The sequence below is a fragment of the Lepisma saccharinum genome, chromosome 29, assembly GCF_977018435.1.
Source record: "Lepisma saccharinum chromosome 29, izLepSacc3.1, whole genome shotgun sequence".
Taxonomy (NCBI): Eukaryota; Metazoa; Arthropoda; class Insecta; order Zygentoma; family Lepismatidae; genus Lepisma; species Lepisma saccharinum.
The window spans coordinates 44,053,556-44,073,698 of record NC_139257.1 but is presented as its reverse complement, the minus strand read 5'-3'; the positions used below and the strand labels follow the sequence as shown (position 1 = coordinate 44,073,698).

The 20,143-nt window shown below is 37.0% G+C and overlaps 1 protein-coding gene across 2 annotated transcripts in view; it reads left to right on the top strand.

Annotated features, from left to right (window-relative positions):
• The window catches only part of LOC145981236 (polyadenylate-binding protein-like), a 43,025-nt gene that overhangs the window by 18,462 nt on the left and 4,420 nt on the right, over positions 1–20,143 (top strand). Inside the window, exons 2-6 of one of the 2 annotated variants that reach the window (XM_083114384.1) lie at positions 1,887–2,030; positions 9,504–9,617; positions 13,112–13,297; positions 14,034–14,252; positions 16,605–16,824. In XM_083114384.1, coding sequence (XP_082970510.1) covers positions 1,893–2,030; positions 9,504–9,617; positions 13,112–13,297; positions 14,034–14,252; positions 16,605–16,824 — 877 coding nt within the window. In that variant the 5' untranslated portion in view covers positions 1,887–1,892. The remainder of the gene's footprint in view (positions 1–1,886; positions 2,031–9,503; positions 9,618–13,111; positions 13,298–14,033; positions 14,253–16,604; positions 16,825–20,143) is intronic. The other variant, XM_083114385.1, reaches the window with a different exon arrangement.

Below are 20,143 nucleotides of genomic sequence, written 5' to 3'. Positions count from 1 at the left end.
AACCTCTTCTAAATCAGAATCTGAGCCCTCATACAACGAATTGTCATGTGTACAATCCAGTGAATTACTTCTTAAATGATTTAACCACTGTCCCAGTTTTCACAACATACCATTACAAAATTTCCACAAATTAAAGTAATCAAGATCTGAATCAGATCTGTTTTTAAAGGGGGGGATGCATCTTATACGCCAGGCTACACAAATGGGCAATAAATGGCACTCAATCAATTTATATGAAAGTAATTTAATATGAACAATTTGAAGTCATCACTTATTGCATGCATTAGGAGCTTGAATTAATTACTAATTAAGTTTGCATAGATTAACAATTCGGGCCAAGAATTGTGAGGACCACCTTTGTCTATTCATATATGATCCTGAAAACACTAGCATTTTACAGCATCTCACTAAATTAAAAACTCTTTAAAACACATGCCTGCTAATAACCGATTGAACATGATTTCATCAGTGAGATTTCAATGTGATGAAATGCATGATGTTCGTCATAATCTTATTCATAATGGGTAATTTGTTTGTTACAAACTAATTATATATCTCCAAACTCATATACGAGGGCCACTATTTATATTTTGAGCCTTGGCAACACTGATTGAAGTTAGGCACGATTTGACGTTTGCAAAGAATCGTCTGGCATTATTGACCATAACGTACTTCAAATGTTTTGTCAATAGCTTGATTTGTGTTGTTTATGTTGCCTTGGAGATTGCGCGACAACAATAAAATGGAATTAACTCGTAAACATTTTCGTGCGATGATTTTTTACGATTTTCGACGTGGATTATCAAGACAAGAGGGCATCGATCAACTTACTTCCACATTTGGCGATGAAGCCCCATCCTTTGCCACTGTGAAACGCTGGTATAACGAATTTAATCGTGGCCGCCATTCGCTCACCGACGAGATTCACGAAGGTCGTCCAAAATCAGTTGTTGTTCAAGAAAACATTGATGTTGTGCAAAACCTAATACTGCAAGATCGTCATGTGACATACTGTGAGATTGAGGCAACCATAGGCATTAGTTCCACCAGCATATATAAAATATTACATGATCATTTAGCTGTGAGAAAGGTATGTTCTCGTTGGATCCCACACAATTTGACAAAAACTCAAAAAGACGCTCGCGTCAATTGGTGCAAACAAATGCTCAATAAATACAATGGTGGTGCTTCAAAAGACGTATATAAGATTGTAACAGGTGACGAATCATGGATCTATGCATATGAGCCGGAACGTAAACAGCAGTCGACTGTATGGGTGTTTCAAGATGAACCCAATCCAACAAAAGTTGTTCACGCTCGAAGCACATCGAAACAAATGGTCGCCTGTTTTTTTCGGGAAAACTGGTCATGTGGCAACTGTGCCTTTAGAGGAACGTAGAACGGTCAACTCTGAATGGTACACAACAATTTGTTTGCCAGAGGTCTTCGGTCAAATACGGAAAACAAACGAACGCCGTCGGATCATTCTTCATCAGGACAATGCCAGCTGTCACCGACTTTATGAACAGTCAAAAAATCGAATTGATGGGTCATCCGCCGTACAGTCCTGATTTGGCACCCAATGACTTCTTTTTGTTCCCGAATGTCAAGAATAAATTGCGTGGACAACGATTTTCGTCGGTGGAAGATGCCGTTGATGCGTTCAAAAACCATATTATGGAGGTGTCTCAAGAAGATTGGAAAAACTGCTTTGACAAATGGTTCGAACGAATGCAAAAGTGTATTGACCATAAAGGAGAATACTTCGAAAAACAATAAAGCAGTTTTCCATGCCAAATTCCTGTTTTTTCATTGTTAGGCTCAAAATATAAATAGTGACCCTCGTATCTGTATCTATATTCTTTTGTTTTTATCTTTCTTCCCAGGTAGAAATGGCGATGTCCAGACCTCAAAGGGGAGAAAAATCCAACCGCTTCACGGATATTTATGTAGGCAATTTGAGAGAAGATATTGATGCTAAGCAACTGTCTGACATTTTTGAGAAATATGGCAAAATTTCAAGTACCAAGGTAATTTTCATTTATTCTATAATCAATTTGTATAGTATAATTTTCTTTCTAAATCTCTTTTTGCTGAAACACAATATTTTCTTAAGCAAATCTCTGATTGACAAAGGAGGATTAAATAAATGTAATGGAAAAATATATGTGGTATTGGATTGCATAATTTTATAAAGTTTAAGAAGGTTCATACTCAAGATGCTCCTGTGATAGAAGCTAAGATGTGAGAAATGCATTTTAGCAGCTATTGAAATTATAATTGAGGGCAAATCAACAATTGAAATAATATCATTATATTAAAGTCATTAACATTCATCATGATTTTCTTGGCCCTTCAGTAATGTTTTCTTTTATCATGTTCTGTCCATTAGTATCACCAGAGAATGTTACTGCATGCACAAAAATATATCTATTATGTAGCATTTATGTTTATTTGAATTCTTTATTTTTTCTTTTATATCCACATTCATCATTTCCTCATTTTATATTTTCATTATTTAGTTTATTTTTATAAAGTTTCTAGTCAAAGTTCTACTCCAGTGATCAGAGCCCCCCAATAATTTTGACAAGTCATCACCCCTGCATTCCAATTCAGTCTCCAAATTACCTTCTCTTACCTGCATTATCACAACCACTACAGACCCTTATGACTGATGATATCATATTCATTGCATTCACTATCACTGCTGTAGAGGTAAGGTAAAAGAGAAAATGGTAAAGTTCCCCTTGCATATAACACCGTGCCATGAAGGCACATTTAGGGTATGTGGGGTTAGGGCCCCACACATTTCTCTATCTTGTCCATTTTGGAGGTGATGTGATCAGCACCATGCTCTGGCTGCGTTTACACCTTGGGGTTACCCCCAAGTACTCATTGATTTGAGGACCTCCTCGATGGCATGGTGGTAGCATCATCATGTATATTGTTTAGCTTTCTTATCTAGTAATAATTTAATAGGAACAAATTTCAGATTTGGACATCCCCCCCCCCCCCCCCAAACTGAATAACTTAGCTATGTCCCTGAGTGTTATAGCACAGAATGTAGCTATTGACATGCCATATCATTCACCAGATCTCACCCCAATGGACTTCTTCCTGTAGTGTGCTGTAAGAGTTTCAGTGTATGGAAGGAAATCACAAATAATTGAAAAGTTGGAGGATTACATTGAGAATACCTTCCAGTTTTTAGACAGCAATACCAGGGGTGGCGCGTGCCTTTCCGGGCAGGCAGGGCACATTTTTCTTTTGGGTGGGGAGGAGGGTGCAGATAATCTCTAAATTTCTCTTTAAGGTTTTTGAGAAGAGTTCCTTGACATAGAGTAAGTAAATTGTTCGAACAATAGGTCACTATTTGGAATGAAATGTAACAAATTCCGATCTAATATCAATAACCAATTAGGAAGATGATGCACCATTAAGTTCAGTTACAACAGTCAGTCAAAAGTTACAAGCCAAAACCTTCGAAGGCCAGACATCCACACACAATGTAGAGGGGAACCATAAAAGATGTCTGGGGAAGTGGAAAACAAACACAGAAGAATCACTGTAGTGGCTTCAATGAGTAGTAACTGCAGCCATCATTACAGCAGTTGTTCAAAGCGATGCCTCCTCCCCCCTGCTTCAATACTGGCATGACAGCATCGCAATAAGCTTTGTCACATCCGCTCTAATATCCCAGGAGTTATTTGGACCAGATCACAGGCTGCAAGGATTCTTGCCAGGAGTTCCTCTACATTACTCACAGGTGTCTCATAGACAACACTCTTTACATGACCCTACAAAAAAAATTAAGTGGGGTCAGATCAGGTGAATGGGCAGACAAAGCAACAGGTCCGCCTCTCCCTATCCACCGCTTGACCGCTGTGGGAAGGTCTGCATCAGAATATCACGAGCACCAGTTATGAAGTGGGCTACAGTTCCCATTTGCTCGTCCATACACAAACACCATATCAGCCAGTTCCTCTAGTGTATAACTCCATTGCACTGATTGCTGCCGCAACACTCATGCTACTAGACTACACACATCGAGTTTGACGTTACGTCTTCTCCAGGGCATGTGCAGTGGATTCTTTCCCCTTTCTTTTATGGTTCCCCTCCACATTGTGCATGGTTGCCTGCCCTTCGAAGGTTTCGGCTTGTAACTTTGACTGGGGTATTTCCGCACCAGAGTTCCCTATCTCATTTTGTTGCGTTTGTTCCCTTCCATCATCCTTGCAAGTCTGTAACACGGTCACAGAAACAACCTGTATATATGTACAATATATATGAATGGCTTATTGCAGAAAGGGACCTGAGTCACATTTTTGAGGTATCGGAGTTAATTTTTTCATCTCCACTGTGTCTAGCAGCATACTGCAGGGGGGTGCATTGAGGGTTGCAAAATTAACTATTCATTATGTTGAATATTTGAGCCAACAACGGCACATTTCTTTCTTACACTATTAATATTATACGATTTTTCATTGTTTTTCTCAGAATTGTGCAAAAGTGACTCAGGTCCCTTTCTGCAATAAGCCATTCATATATATATTTATTTATCTAATTAATTTTACTATATTAATGGACACACACTTTAGAAATCTTCCCATGAACAAACAAATATATATTGGCTGCTCCTACAGAAACTCAAATGTATCTCTCGACCACGTTCAGCAGAGACTTTGATTCCATCTATAATGCAAGGGTCATTTGCAACAAAAGGTTCGAATTTCTGGTTTCTAGGAACTTGGGGAAGGGGTAATAACCTCAAGGCAGGAAGATTATATGATTTTTGTTACAAATCAGTAAGCAATGAAATGGGTTGGAATTTTGGTGTCCTACATTTCCTTCTGACAATTTTCTTCAGAATAGCAAGTTTGTTCCCCATGCAGGGAATTTGTGCTCTGCTACAAATTTACTGGAAAATTTTGTATATAGTATTAATTTAGGATAATTTTTAATCGATCAACATTTTGTTTTGGGGGGCCACTGTTGCGACTGGTGGGGCCAAGGTCTCCTTGGCTCCTTCCATAACGACTTCCTGATCACACTACAGTTAAAAACTTGATACAAGTACACTCAAACATATTGACAATAATCTATTGTGCTGGTAGTACAGAAAACTGGCATGAACAAAATAAATCTTTTCCTACTTGATAATAATTCAATGCTACATCATAAATTACACTGGGGAACAGTGAAATTGCAGCAAAGTGTTTGAGAGCTAATTTAGGGCGATTTCATGCTGCTGAATAATGATATAATAATATATTTCGTAAATTGGCTCTAATTTATGAAATAAATGCAACTAAATCAAAATGGCAGAAACATAACATACATGTAAATGAACTTCCAACAACAATTTAATATTTCTTTTTGTGATTACAATCATTATTATAAAAATAAATTTATATAGGCCTATGATCATAATAATTAAGAAAATATGTACACAATGAAGTAACAAACTATGTGAAACGTTTTCTATGCGATTTCCAATGTATTCACATTAAATGTATTTCGCTTAGTTATACTACATAATTCAATATTAAGAGATATATTGCCTAGCAATGCTTCATAAGTTGCCTAGCAACAATTTACAAATAAATAAATAAGTTTCTTAATGGGAATTTCAGCCCATTATCAAATTTTGATATTACCGAGAAAAGCATGGAGTAATTTTACCTCCTACATTTTCCATGGTGTGTTTATTTTTATAACTGGAGTCAATTCAACTGAACCAATCATACAATTGGCAATCACAGCTGTTTTGCATGCTGAAACTGTTATTAAACTTTATGCCACAAAATAAAATCTTTTTTTTTTTTGTTCCCCAGTGTTATAGATGGCTTCAAATATATCCTTATTACTATGGCAGGGATTAATATTACCTCTTATTTTAATTTTGATCTATGTAAAAGGTTTATCAAATTATAGTTCAGTGGTCAGTAGTGCTCTGTATAGACAATTGCAAAACATTAACTTGCAGTTGGTCATAAGGAAGGGTTAGATTTGCTCAATTTTCTGTAGTTCAGTGTTTATTATTAGCTTATTATTATTAACAGGGTTACAGGTAATGGGACCATGACCCTTTACTTAACCCTGAATCGGTCGCACTTCGAAAAGTAACAAGATCTGTCATTTTGTATCTGCGAAATACAGTACAGTTATACTAATATATTCATAATTTATTTTTATTTTTCACCTTGTACTATATATAATGATTCTTAAGCACTTTAAAAACATTTCTTTAGTGCTACATATGATGATATTTATTGTCACCTCATAAACATTTATTTATATGTGTCACTCTGCTATTCATTGCAATCATCATCACTAGGGCCCGGGACTTTGTGTTATAACATATTTTTCATTTGGCTTCGGATCTAATATTGGGGTGAGATCTTTACATATCTGATGAAAATCAGCCGAAATAGACAAACTTCACAAAGCATATTTTGACATATTTCACCAATTTCGCATTTTTACAACATATTTCTTCAATTTTGTTGTAATAAGACATATTTGTGTATAATTTCGTAATTCTCTTGCACATAATCGGTTATTTCATATTTTTTTCTTTGTAGTTTTAGCACAACAGATAGTTCATATTGTTGATGACAGGATATGAAAATTACGGAGGAAGAAAGGTGCCGTCTTTTCTTAGTACAGAACAATAATACCCCACCTTTTTTTATCCCACCCACAATTGATAGCCATGCAAACATTATTGAGGAAAAATGTTCTCTCTCATTGTTGCACGGGAAGTAAAGAAGTTTCGTTCTCATTTCTTTGCCTTTTCCGCTTTTCACAAAAATCAGTCAAAAGTAAAAAAATAACATTAGGTACATTACAGCCCCTACTCTACTCTATCGGGTATGGGAGAAATTCGAGAGTACTGTTGTGCATATTTTTGGCTTTACTGGAAATATTTCTGCATTTTTCTGACATATTTGTAATTTTTCATGACATATTTTCCAATCTATATGACATAATTACATACATATTTTACAGTTTTATAGGACATAAAGTCCCAGGCCCTAGTCATCACATTCCAGTTCAGTCTCCAAATTACCTTCTCTTACCTCTGCATTATCACAACCACTACAGATCCTTATCGCTGATGATATCATAATCATTGCATTCACCATCACTGCTGCAGAGGTAAGGTAAAAGAAAAAAAACGGTGAAGTTCCCCTTTCATATAGCACCATGCCATGAAGGCACATTTAGGGGATGTGGGGGGGGGGGGGGGTAGGGCCCCACACATTTCTCTATCTTGGCCATTTTGGAGGTGATGTGATTTGCTCCATGCTCTATCTGACTTTACAAGGGTTGCCCCCAAGTACCCATTGATTTGAGGACCTCCTCGATGGCACGGTGGTAGCATCATCACCATGTAATCAAGGGTTCTCAGATTCGATACCCGGTGGAGGCACTTAGTGGTTTAGACCCAATTTTAAACTGTAGGTCCAGTCCCAATTAGCCTTACTGTGCATAAAGTGGACTTCAAGCACCAACTATATCAATCAACCATTGATTTGAGGCTGGGTGAGCCCCAGAGCCACTTTATGCAGGGACAAGGCTGGAAGAATTCATACCTTAGATCACCCATCCTGGGGATCAAACCCAGACCTCCTGTGTGACATTCAGATGCCCTACCGACTAGACTGCTGTGGCTCTTACGGCTGCAGAGCATGTAAATAATTAATTCAGTATTTTTTTCGGATCCTAATGGTAAATTCCACAAGCAGACTGTGTTATCATTAACTCGAGCAAAATTGATCACTCTGTATCTCACAGATACAAACAGCCTACTAAGCCCAAACATAAAGGGGCACGAGACTGATACTGTGCTCATCTGTATTCAGTCAAAGAGGGAAGAAGCTACTGAGAAGCTTAGAACTGCAGGCCTAATCGTTTCCAAGAAAATAAACAATGTTAATCTCATGCAACTCACAGATACAGCACGGTTGATGGAGGATTAAATACAGCCATGAATTTGAATATTATTATAGGCTTACCATACATCTGGGATTAGCCTGGACAGTCCTGGTTTTTTAGAGCTGTTGATGATGTCTGCCCCGATAGCACGTAAGTTAACTGCAAGTTAAATCGACATTCGATTTCACTTGCAGTTAACTTACGTGCTATCTGGGTGGGGTTTTGAGAATCTTAACATGAAAATAGCTACCGGTATAGAATATTCACTACCAAAATGTATGACCGGCAAGGCTCGATTATACCTTTTCTGATTTACAAGAGAGTGCACAAGTTATTAATGCAATTGTAAAAGATGCCGTAAATATTGATGATCTATTTGATGAACACGGTAATTCAAAACCAAAAGGTAGGTTGTGGTTCAAGTTCTGAAAAAGTACCAGATACTATTGAAGAGAAGTGGCAAGCAATTTTTAAGGTGTTTCAAAAGACTGATATTTCATGTAGCAACATTTCTAATATGGTTGAGTTTGCTATGTCTTTGCCTGAAACATCTACTCCAGTTGAGAGAGTATTTTCAATTATGGGGAATATTTGGTTTGCAGAAAGCGGTAGACTTCTAGTATCCACTGTTAAACATCTGCTGAATGTTAAAATTAATTCAGAACTTTCATGTTGTGAATTTTATGATGTTATTAAAACAAACAAGCCATTTCTGAAAAAAAGTCATGTCTAGTGAAAAGTTCAACTGAGTCAACTAACAGATAATGCTACCTAGAACAGAGAGGCTTCCTAAACATCAGACAATGTATTTTTCAATTAAGGATTTGCAAATTAATTGATTGATTTTAGAAAATAATGTTAATATTTTTTTGTACAATTTATAGTTTAATGTTCCAATAAAATGTTAAGGCTTTTAAGTCATTTCAATTTATTTTTGTAAAAAAAACCTGAAATTCAGCAGTAACGAGTCGATCGCGAATATGTCCTGGGTTGGACCAAAATAAATATGGTAAGCCTCTATTAATATCCAATTAGAAATAACCGAAACTATAAGTAAATTGTACAACTGGATGATTTATAAATACATGGGAATAGAATGAGGAAAAAAGCCAGAAGGGTGGATAAACAAAAATATGTAAAGTAGGAGACAGTAAACACTTATCACATGCAGATAAGAAAGGCTGCATGTTCACTGAAGAGAAGAAGAAAAACATGATTTATAGATATAAATAAATTTCATTTCAATTTTGCCCGACCCTGTGACCGAGTGGTTAGCACATCACGCTGCAACGCCAAGGGTCCCGGGTTCGAATCCCTGTTGGGCTTGGTTGTTTGTGAATGTCCATTCATCAATTTCATAATTTCATCACTCATCCCCATCTTTGCAAATTAGCCAAGAGGCACAAAACGCGAAGTAAAATAAACTAAATCAATCAATCAATCAAATCATTTCAATTTTTTATTGAAAACTTACTGTTTCGACTGTGTTTATTATTGTGTGTACTAGTTTTTGTGTACCCAAAGAAAATTAGGAGATTTTATGTTACTAATATTTCTTGCAGATTGGGATTGGAAAGGATGGAAATTCTGAGGGATATGGTTTTGTTGCATTTGAAAATCCACTTTCTGCTGAGAGGGCTGTTAAAGGCATGAACGGCAAAACAGTTAATGGCAAGGTATGCTTTATTTTCGTGATTTAGATTTAGATTTAGTTTTATTTCATCCATGAATCACATTTGCATTTTCATGCTGTGATATTGGACATGTCAGTCAAACATTACAATATACTAATACAATGAAATATAATAATGTAATATACAATGAAATGATGCCCATTACAGTTTTATGCTTGGAGGTGTGTACTTGTATTAGTTATACTGTCTATACATAAAAGTAACACCAGTAAGACATGTTAAAGTTACAATATAAAAATACTATTAAAACATTAAATATTGAGAGATAATATATAGGTAAGACTAATAACATTATAAAATGATACTAAAATTGCACTCATGTAATATAACAGGTACAACATGTGAGATTGGATCCAGCACTCTTGTGGATGAATCCATGAACCTCCAATCCATCAACCCACAAGTGCGTTGATGGATTAGATGTTCAAAAATTCACTCACTGAGTAAAAGCAATGGTACAACAGATGATTTTTTAATTTCTTTTTGAATTTGGCTACTGGTTCAATAGTTTTTATGTGATCTGGTAACTTGTTGTATATGTGGATTTTGGACCTTTTTCAAATAGTGTTGTGTTATGCATTGGAACTGCAAGATTGGAGTTGTTCCTCGTGTTGTAATGATGTACTTCCTTGTTGTATTTGGAGAACTTTGACAGATCCATTCTTACATGCCATAATAAATTAAGTATATAGAGGCAGGTTAGTGGTAGAATGAAAAGTTCCCTGAAGATTTCCCTATATGGTTCATTGCATTTCTTTCCTGTCATAATTCTTAATACTTTTTTGTGAAGATTAAATATTTTTGTGCTGTTTGCTGAATTTCCCCAGAATATAGTTCCATATGTTAGTTGCGATTGGAACAGACTAAAATATAGGGTTTTTATTGTGCTCTTTTCTGTTATATCTTTCATGATTCTTATGCCATATATGATTTTGCTTAATTTTCCTGCTAGATAATTAATATGGGTGTCCCAATTGAGATTTTCTTGTATCCATATGCCCAGAAATTTTATGGAATTTTCAAATTTAATGTTTTCATATTCTATACTTACAGTTGATATGTTGATTCTTTTGTACATGCCAAAGTACTTAATGCAATATCGTTTGTGTTCTTCCTCCTCATCATATTGATCATGTGCACCCAGTATTCAAACAAGTCTATTCATTACTTTTTGTAAACCATTTTCTTTCAATCTGCAGAATTTGCATTTTTCAAATCATCCAGCATATGGTTTATAACAATATTACGTGATTTTATCATTATTATTATTAGTATTAGACTTAGATTTGCTTTTTAACTACAGTTCGGTTGGGATAAACTGATTTCAAATATTAGTATAGATTTTAATGTTTGAAGGAAAGAATAACCAATTACCTTTACTTTCTTTTATTACAGAAGAAAACTAAGAAATAACTTCACAAAAAAAAGATTAAAGGTTCACACTGATTCGCTGGTGGTTCTTGGTTTACATGAGTAAACCCAATACAAGAGTTGACACCAGTACATTAGATTATCTTGGTAAAAGAAATATAAGAAAAAATCACTCTCACATATATTTATAAAAAAGAACAAATTTAACCTTTTTACTCACGATTACATGGCCGGCCTTTAGAAAGAATTAGCGCTTTTCAAACTTTAGTGGGGGTTTTTTCATCAGAAGATCGAGCTTGTGGGGGTTAAAACACGAGAGCTCTCGACACTGGGGATCACTTCACTAAAATCCTCGTTGTTCCGTCTTCTTTTTCGGACGATCCTTGGTGTCTTGTCGCTGGAGAAAATCCTTCTCTGCAATCTCGGCTTCACTGAATGAAAATCTGATAAACTTCTGCAGACAGAGTTCACTCCTGCACGATCTCTTTTCTGGAGAGCCTTAATGCCGATTTAACTTTTCTTGTGCCTTTGCAAACAATGGCGGGCTAGCGTGGTCTTCCGACTGAAGAGACTACTTTACCACTTTGCCAGAAGAAAATGTCACCGGAGGTATGCAAAACTCAACAGACAGAGCACTAAATTGAACGACCACCTTCCAGTCAAAATCTCCACGCCAACTGCTTCAACTACTCCTCGCGCAAATCCACGAGCGCTTACTTCCCTTTGTGTACCAGACTCAGTCTATTATTTCAAAAAGGGGTGTTTCGATTCCTTTTGCTTCTTTCTTCCCGGAAAGTTCTGTAAACAATCTGTTACAGGTTTCTTCTTCTCTTACGTTATCTTTACTTGCATTAAATGACTTCTCTCAAATATGAGACATCCTATATAAAATTTCAGTCAGTGGCACTCATACCACCCACCCACCTTCTTTCCAAAGTTATTATAAATGTTTCAGAAATGATTGAGGAGTTACAAAAGTTTATTGCAAGTAAACTATTGAACTTTAATAACTTTAATTAAACCAGTCCAGAATGAACGAGGAAGGCAAACAGTTTGTGCCTGTATACTTGTCACATCACCATCTTCATATTCAAAAATTTTGAATTCAATTCAATATAGCAGCCACCAATATGGCAGACGTCCGCTTGGAACACACCAAGATGGTTTCCCTTAGCCCTAACCTGTTTCTGTCATGAATTGGAATCAGCCAAACTCCTTTACATTTTATAGGGGCTGTTAAGGGACTTTTGCATCACCAATAGAATCTTTTGAATATACAGTTTAAAGTGGGATTCGAGCCACTGAACCATGTGCCTCCTCCAGGTATTGAACCCAGGATCTCTTGATTACAAGGTGAATGCCATTCTGTAGGCCCATTGGGAATCTGTAGAGAAATCAGCATTTGTTCAAAGTGGTTTCCACTCTGTTCTGCCCATTTCTTTCTCATGCCTGTTATTTTCCTTAACTCTGCGTTGGTTGCACACAGTGTCTAGTTCTGGATGTGTGATTTTAACGTCTTCATTTATCAATGATTGTTTTGTCAACATACTCCCTCTGTCCAGCTGAGTTTCTAACCTTCCTCTTTTACATCAGGATTTTGTTTTTAGTGTTAGTCAGATCTACAAGCCACTAGGGGGGTTCATTGTAGACCTTGCTGTCTGAGTCCATGTGCACTCATCTCACTTAGTACTCCAGCAGTTTGTTTCTTTATACAGCATATTTGCAGAATATACAATTAAACCTACAATACGCTGTATAAAACACACCTTATTCCTAACTTTATTGTCCACATGACTATAGGCGTACCTACTATTTACTAAAAATCCGGTCTGCTGTTCCATGCCCAACTAACAAAGAGTGCCTTTTTTATAGTTCTATATATTTTTACTTTTTCTAGTTTTTTAGAATCTCAATTGTTGCAAGAAAAGATTTAATCGTAATAATTGAAGGTTTGCCGTTTTAGACCATTAATTGAACATATTTTAAGAACCCAGTCTCTGGCACTGTGCATGACCATCGATGTAACTTTTCTCACGCAACCCATGGGTTAAGATAAGTTCTTTAAACATGCTCTTTCGATGATTAATGCTATTCTTCATTGCTAGGTACTGTACGTAGCTGAGAAAAGAGGTGAGGAGAAACAGACACCCCAACAGGAGTTTGAAGGCCGAAAGAGGCGACATACTTACACACATGGATGCAGTGTCTATGTGAGAAATTTGGATGATAATATGGATGAAGAGCTTTTGGAAAACACGTTTGCTCAATTTGGCACCATTCAAAGTGTTATGGTATGTTATTTTTTAAATGAATATGAAGCAGAAATATAATTAATTAAATGTTTGGATTTACATGCAAATACATATTTACAAATGAAGCTAAAATCATTTACATTTTATGTTATCTTTCCACGTCATGACATTTACACTCAAAAAATTCAGTTTTTATTTTCTATATTTGTACATGTGCCAAGAGGGCACGAAAGCTTGCTGACTCTCATGGTTTTCAGGCTCCTTAGCAACTGTGTCTTTTTCAAGTTTTCCTGAGATTTTATCTGATTCTGTCATTGTGACGTTTTGCTGACCAATGGTTCCATGATTACACCTGTTTAGTTGTTTTAATCCAGTAGTCAAATCCATTAGGTGGCAGAGTGGTTAGCATCATGTTATGATGCCAGTGGTCCCGGGTTCGAATCCCGGCTGGGCATGGATGTTTGTGAGTGTTCATTCATCAATTTCATCACATCACCACTCATCTCCATCTTTGCAAATTAGCAAAAAGTGACACATAAAGTGAAGTAAAATAAAGCAAATCAATCAATTGAACCCAATAGGAACTAAAGAACATCGGGCATTTCTATGTCACTGCTGATGTTGCATTGGAATGTTGTTTGTTTCAATTAATAAATGCCTGACTGCTTTTTTGGTGGATGGCTTGAAAAAGTTATGATTATACAATGTCTCCTTCGTTCCCTCCACAATATATATCAATGCATTTTGTATAGAGGAGATTTTCTTATAATTTCAGTTACTGGTTGATAGTGAAGGTCGCACCAAGGGACGTGCATTCGTAAACTTTACCAACCCTGAGGAAGCACATACTGCAATTGCACATATGAATGGACACATTGTTGGTAAAAGACCAATGTATGTTGAACTGGCTCGAAGTTCAGAAGAACGAATTGCCGATACTGCCACCAAATATTTGCAGAGTTTGGTTAATAAGCGGATGCAAGAGCTGAACCAGGTACGTTTCTTGAAGATACGTTCTTTCATCTATTTCATTTAAAAATTTTGAATCAAATCTGCCTATTACTGCTTTTCGATCATTCAAATGTGATTATGCAAAATCATGGCATAATCTTATTTTTCCCATTCAGATGGATTTGTCAAAATACTACATGCAGTCTGTTTCGCTTTGCTTGCTCTCATAGGCATGCACACGGGGGGAAGGGGGACAAGGTGGGGGCCATTGCCCCCTAATCATGGACGTCTGCAGATTTTTTCCACGGAGGGACAAGCAAGGTATTTTTCCATGGGGCATATTACCCCAATAATAGTGTTGCCCTCTCAAAAAACACCACTTGAATTTGAAATTATCGCAAATTACTGTGACTGAAATCAAATTATACGTGTGAAATATATACTTTTAGGTTGACATTCAGTTTGTAAGGAGGAGCTGTGGCTATTCTTGCCCTCCCTTCCAGGCATCTATGTACCTACATTATTATACTTTCACCTAGAAATTTAGTGTAGAGGAATTTTATCACCGTTATTGCACTCTATTTACCCTTTCCCAGACTTGGATGAAAATCAATTCTAGGGGGGCAAACATTCAGGTAAAAGAATGCAAGGCTACTAGAATCTAAGAGTAGCAGGACAAAAGGATACTGAAGATGGAATTAGTTTTCACGTCTTTCTTGCATCATTTCTTCCAGACGGGCAGAGCACCTGCAGGTGCACATAGGGGCAATTGCTCCCCCCCTTGATATCAAATTTTGTACAAATAAAAATACATCTCGTAATTTTTTGCTCGCTTTTCTCACAATCTTTGCTTTTCTTTGTCTTGTCAAGTTCAGAGCCGTAGCTAGGGGCAGTGGAAGTTGGCCCTGGGAGCTGAAACGAGAAAATTGTAAAAGAATGACATGGCGGCCCATGAAATTTTTTGTGCCATATTAAATCAATATTGTTTTCAGTTTGCAAAAATTTGGATCTGAAAGATTTCTTGCTCGCTTCGCTCGCAATTACATCGTTTTCTGCAATGCACTGTAAATTACCAGAGAGACAGAAGTTATAACTACCAAACACTTCAGGATCTTGCTGCCAAACAGTTTTGTCTTAAATGCATGAACACAATTCTTTGGAGGAAAAGGAGCGCAGCACATTTCAGATACAATTTATTTATTTATTCATTATGGTGCCTCTATGTTGCTGCATTGTATACACAGTGATAAAAAATGAGGTTTTTCGTTCCCAACTGAACTTTCATCAAGGCTTTGACCCACCCCCCCTAATCAGAGGGTCTGTGCACGCCTATGCTTGCTCTTACTTCCATTATACAGGGTGATTCAAAAGTTTCTTGACATTTTAATCTATAAGCATTTTATTCAAAAATTGAAAGCGCTGCTGAAAAGTACTCGACAATAGAAGACAAACTCAGTACATTTCAATGTGGTGGCCCTGTAAGTGTAGGTGCAGCACCCAACTCTCTTGCGTAGACCAGAACTCATGCTCCAACATAGCTGGCATGATCTCCCCTATTGCTGCGGCTATTCGCTGTGTCAATTGCTCTATGGTATTGATCTTTACTTTGTACACCCTAGACTTGTCACTAGTTGCAGTGACTAGGATGAATGATCATATAATGAAATTAATGAAGTGATACACAAAACAACACCCACACCTTGCCTGGGATTCCAAACCGGGACCCCTGTCCGTGAGTTTTCAAGCCAGGTTTGTATTCAAGGATTGTACTGAATGTTCTGTAATATGCCTTAGAAAAGAAATACATTGCATATGTCCTATAATTATATGTATATCTAATGTAACTTAACATTAACATATATTCAAAAGTTTAAAAAACAAAGAAAAACTAATGTTACATCACAGATTTTTAAAATTAGTTTTCCGTACATTCTACATCACAAGAATTCACAGAAAAATTGAGGAACCAATACAAAAAAATCATGCACTGAGGATTAACAAGTAAAATATTACTAAGAAATGTTGAAGAGGTTTTCTTGGGCTATATCAAGCAGGTGATTTCTGTATGGGCTTCCGAGGGCCTCTTCAATGGTGCAGTGGTAGCATTGTCACCTTGTAATCAAGGAGTCTCAGGTTCGATACTCTGTGGAGGCACATAGTGGTTCAGATCCCACTTCAAACTGTAGGTCAAGTCCCGATTAGCCTTACTGTGCATAAAGTTGACTCAAAACACCAAATCAACCAAGATAGGCTTCCGAGCTTTTGAGAGCTAACTTTAATCCTCAGTCACTTCATTCCAATTAAGAAATGTTGTTTGTTTCAGTTTCCTCTAATATACGCATCCTGTTTGTGTGTATGTGTTTCTCATGTTCTACACTTTTTTTTTTTTTATCAGAGGCACAGACAAGTGGCAGCAGCAGTTCCAAGTTCTGCTTCAACATCTCAGCGAAACCCAGCACCACCTGTGCCACAAAAGAAAACCCTTTCGCGAAGGACTGCTCCACCACAAAAGAAAGCCCTTCAGCCATGGCCTGGTGCACCACAACAGAGAAACGTTCCACCATGGCCTGCTCCACCACAGTTGTACCTCCCTGGTCAGCAAAGTTATGCAACAAGTGAGTAGAATCACTTATCTCCTGTTCTGCAATATTAATCACACCCTTCTGCTACCATTTACATGCCGCTTATCTTTCTCCATACTTTTATCTTAAAGCTCCTCTGAATACTTTCCTTCTGTGAAAGTTTTTGCCATGTAATCTTCCTTTTCCCAATGTGGTGCAATCTGACACGCACCTTCTGCCTTTAGGGCTTTATGTTAGTCTGGTTATAACCCTTTTATCGGACTTCTCAAAGGCTTCTAAGGGTTAGTAGGACCAAGCCCTTGCGAGGTCTGTGGTGTAGGATTTATTTTTAATTATCACCTATGTAGGTTTGAAATTAAAGATCATTAAGACATTTTACTTGAAGATTTATTTAAACTTCTGATGTCATACAAACACTTTTTCAAACAGACAATTCACCCGATACAACTTGTAGGCCTAAACCTATTAGTTGTACCGAAGTTTAAAACCCTGGTCTTTTTGATGATGCAGGAGAACGCCTTATTCAGAGTTGGGTTTGTGGAATATCTGCCAAATGGAGTACAAGTACACCAACCAATCCGAAGATTGAAGCAAGATATTACCCAACGTTCCCTGAACCATCAGCCTTTCGGCAACCAGGAGAATGTCCCGTAGGCTTACAAAAGTCTAGCTCTTTTATATCACAATTTTGTTTACAATTTACCAAGGTTACTACATAGTTGTTTTATATTTCCATAGTTTCAACATTTTTTCTGATTTAAGTTAAACAATTCATTTCCTATTGTAACATTAACAATAACACATTTTTTAAAGATTCCAACATAGATTAATACAATACAGATTGAATAGTTCTGTGCTTGAAAAAGTATGTGTTGACAGGGGCGACACAAATCAAATCTAATATTTTCTTCTAATATAGTCTCACATCCAACATCCATTTGACATGCCATTGCATCATTTCTTGAATATGCATAATGCACATGGAACCTGGTGGTTCTTATTTATTGTATGTATTTACTATGTAGTAATTAGCTATCATAGAAACAAAACACCAATGCAGGCATGCAAATAAAACAAAAACAGAGGTCCGACAACTTCAATTTTCCAGCAATAGGATGATTCAAAAGTCCTAGCACACAGCACACCATTTTTTTCTCTGAAACGGATGAGGGAATGGCAGATCCAACTTCACCTGGGTACATCGGGATAAGGGGCCCACGTGTGAGGGTGCTTCCGGGACATGGCGGCCATCTTGAAGTCTGCCATATTGCATCGAGGTGAATTTTTTCAAATGACAAGGGGGTCAAGTGGGGTCAACATATTAGAATTTTCAAAAAAAATGTTTAGTGGCGAGTGTACATATCACTTCAGAACACAGGCAAGAGTTGTGGATAACGTGCCTACATGGGGTACTGAAAATCCTCAGGCAACAGAGATTAATGTTTATTTGTGCAATGTTCACACCAGGGGTGCCCACAGGGGATTTCATGATGAGGCTGCATCATAGAAAATTTTTTGGATGGGACAAAATTTGCAGAACAATATAATACAGACATATTTAAGCAATATATGTTTACGTTAGGTACTTTAGGCTCACTTTCATGTTTGCTAACATAAAACGTACAAAACTGTTCAGGCTCACTGTTAGTGTACTGAACCTTATTCTTAGCAGTTTGTCTGCTTGACTAACCTTGTATTGAAGCGAACAGCATGCCCCCCCCCCCCTCAACTTTTACAAAAGTTTGGAATTGTCACATTGTACATGTACAATTAGAATACATCTATAAAACTACAGGCATAATATAATATAAGATACAATAGATAGTATGAGATACACGATATAATATAAAATAAAATAAATGAATGCTCAATGTTATTTTCTTGAGACAAATTGGCTAAAAATTTGGTTTCTATATTCAATGTTTGCTTTAACTGATACTCTGAGCTCTTTAGAGCATGTTTGCAGTGATACTTGGTAGAGGGACTATGGAGACCACAAGGAAGCAAATGCTGTTAAAAATAAAGTTCAGATTTTCACCACCATGTTGAAATGTGGTGCTGAAATCTAGTGCACAGTGAACAACTTCCTGGGAAATGCTTCATTAGAGCTCTTATGCTTCCAAAGTTTCATGTTCGCATATACTGAACTCTGCTGTACCGACATAAATTCAAATTACATATTGTTGTTGCTGTAGGGCATCAATGTCACCTTGTGGTGAAAATTTGAACTATTTTTTTGTCATCGTCACTTGCTTCACCATTGTTCCCATAGTCTCTCTATGCAATCTGTTACTTCGAATGGTCTCCAGAAGGCTCTGAGTAGAGGGATTTTAATTCTCAGCACCATGTTTCAACCTGGTGGTGAAAATTTGAACTTTTTTCTTTAGCATTCGCTTTCATATGGTCTCCTAGCCTCTCTACTAAGTTTCACCACAATCCAATGCAACTTTAATTGAAACGGCAGGTTTAAGAAGGGAATAAGTCCAAAAAGTAAATTTGTGGGAAATCAAAAAGAACTGTATAAGTGGTAGGGATTAATTTCCTTCTTACACCTTATGTTGATTTCAGTGTTCTTTATCTTCCTCTAGAGACTGCTTTTTATATCTTTCTTCACACTCACATGTAGAGCGACGCTTTCTGATAATCTCGAGTTCAAGAAGTCATTTTGCCATTTTTTGGTCTTCATTCCCTTCTTAAACCTGCTGATTCAATTGTGGCCACTCTCATTTCAAGCAGGATGTGGGGAAGGGTAATTCTATCTTAGAGTTTAATTCAGGAAGAGTAATAAAATTGTTTACTTCGTAAATTTCTCGTATCGGACAAACGGCTGAAATTTGCTAGTTCATTTAATTTGAATATTCATACTTACGTATTCTGCATTGAGAAACATTGCTGAAGGTGGCATTTTGCTTATTTCATGGGAATAAGCTCTATTTGTGACATATCAAGTAAGTTTTCTTCGTTTCTTTTTGCTTTCGGTAACACGCAAAATAGCGGTCACAGTTTCACTACCATACTCGGCATGCAGTTTTTCCACCCCCACTGCACCCAAAAATACCTACGTAGCCCCACAAACCATTGACGCATAGCCCCACAAACCATTTCCGGTAAGGTTAGGTAGGGTCACATATAGGTTACAATAGTTGAAAATTGGTTTAGAAAGAAATATGTGTAGCCCCACACCATTCTAGCATAGCCCCACTAACCATTGACACATAGTCCCACGAACCATTTGCAGAAACTTACCTTCTTCAGTTACAAAAACACATGTTTGGAAACACTGACTGGGATTACATTATCAGACACAGGCTACATCCACCTGGAAGTAAATGGATGCAAGAGCTTTCGTGCA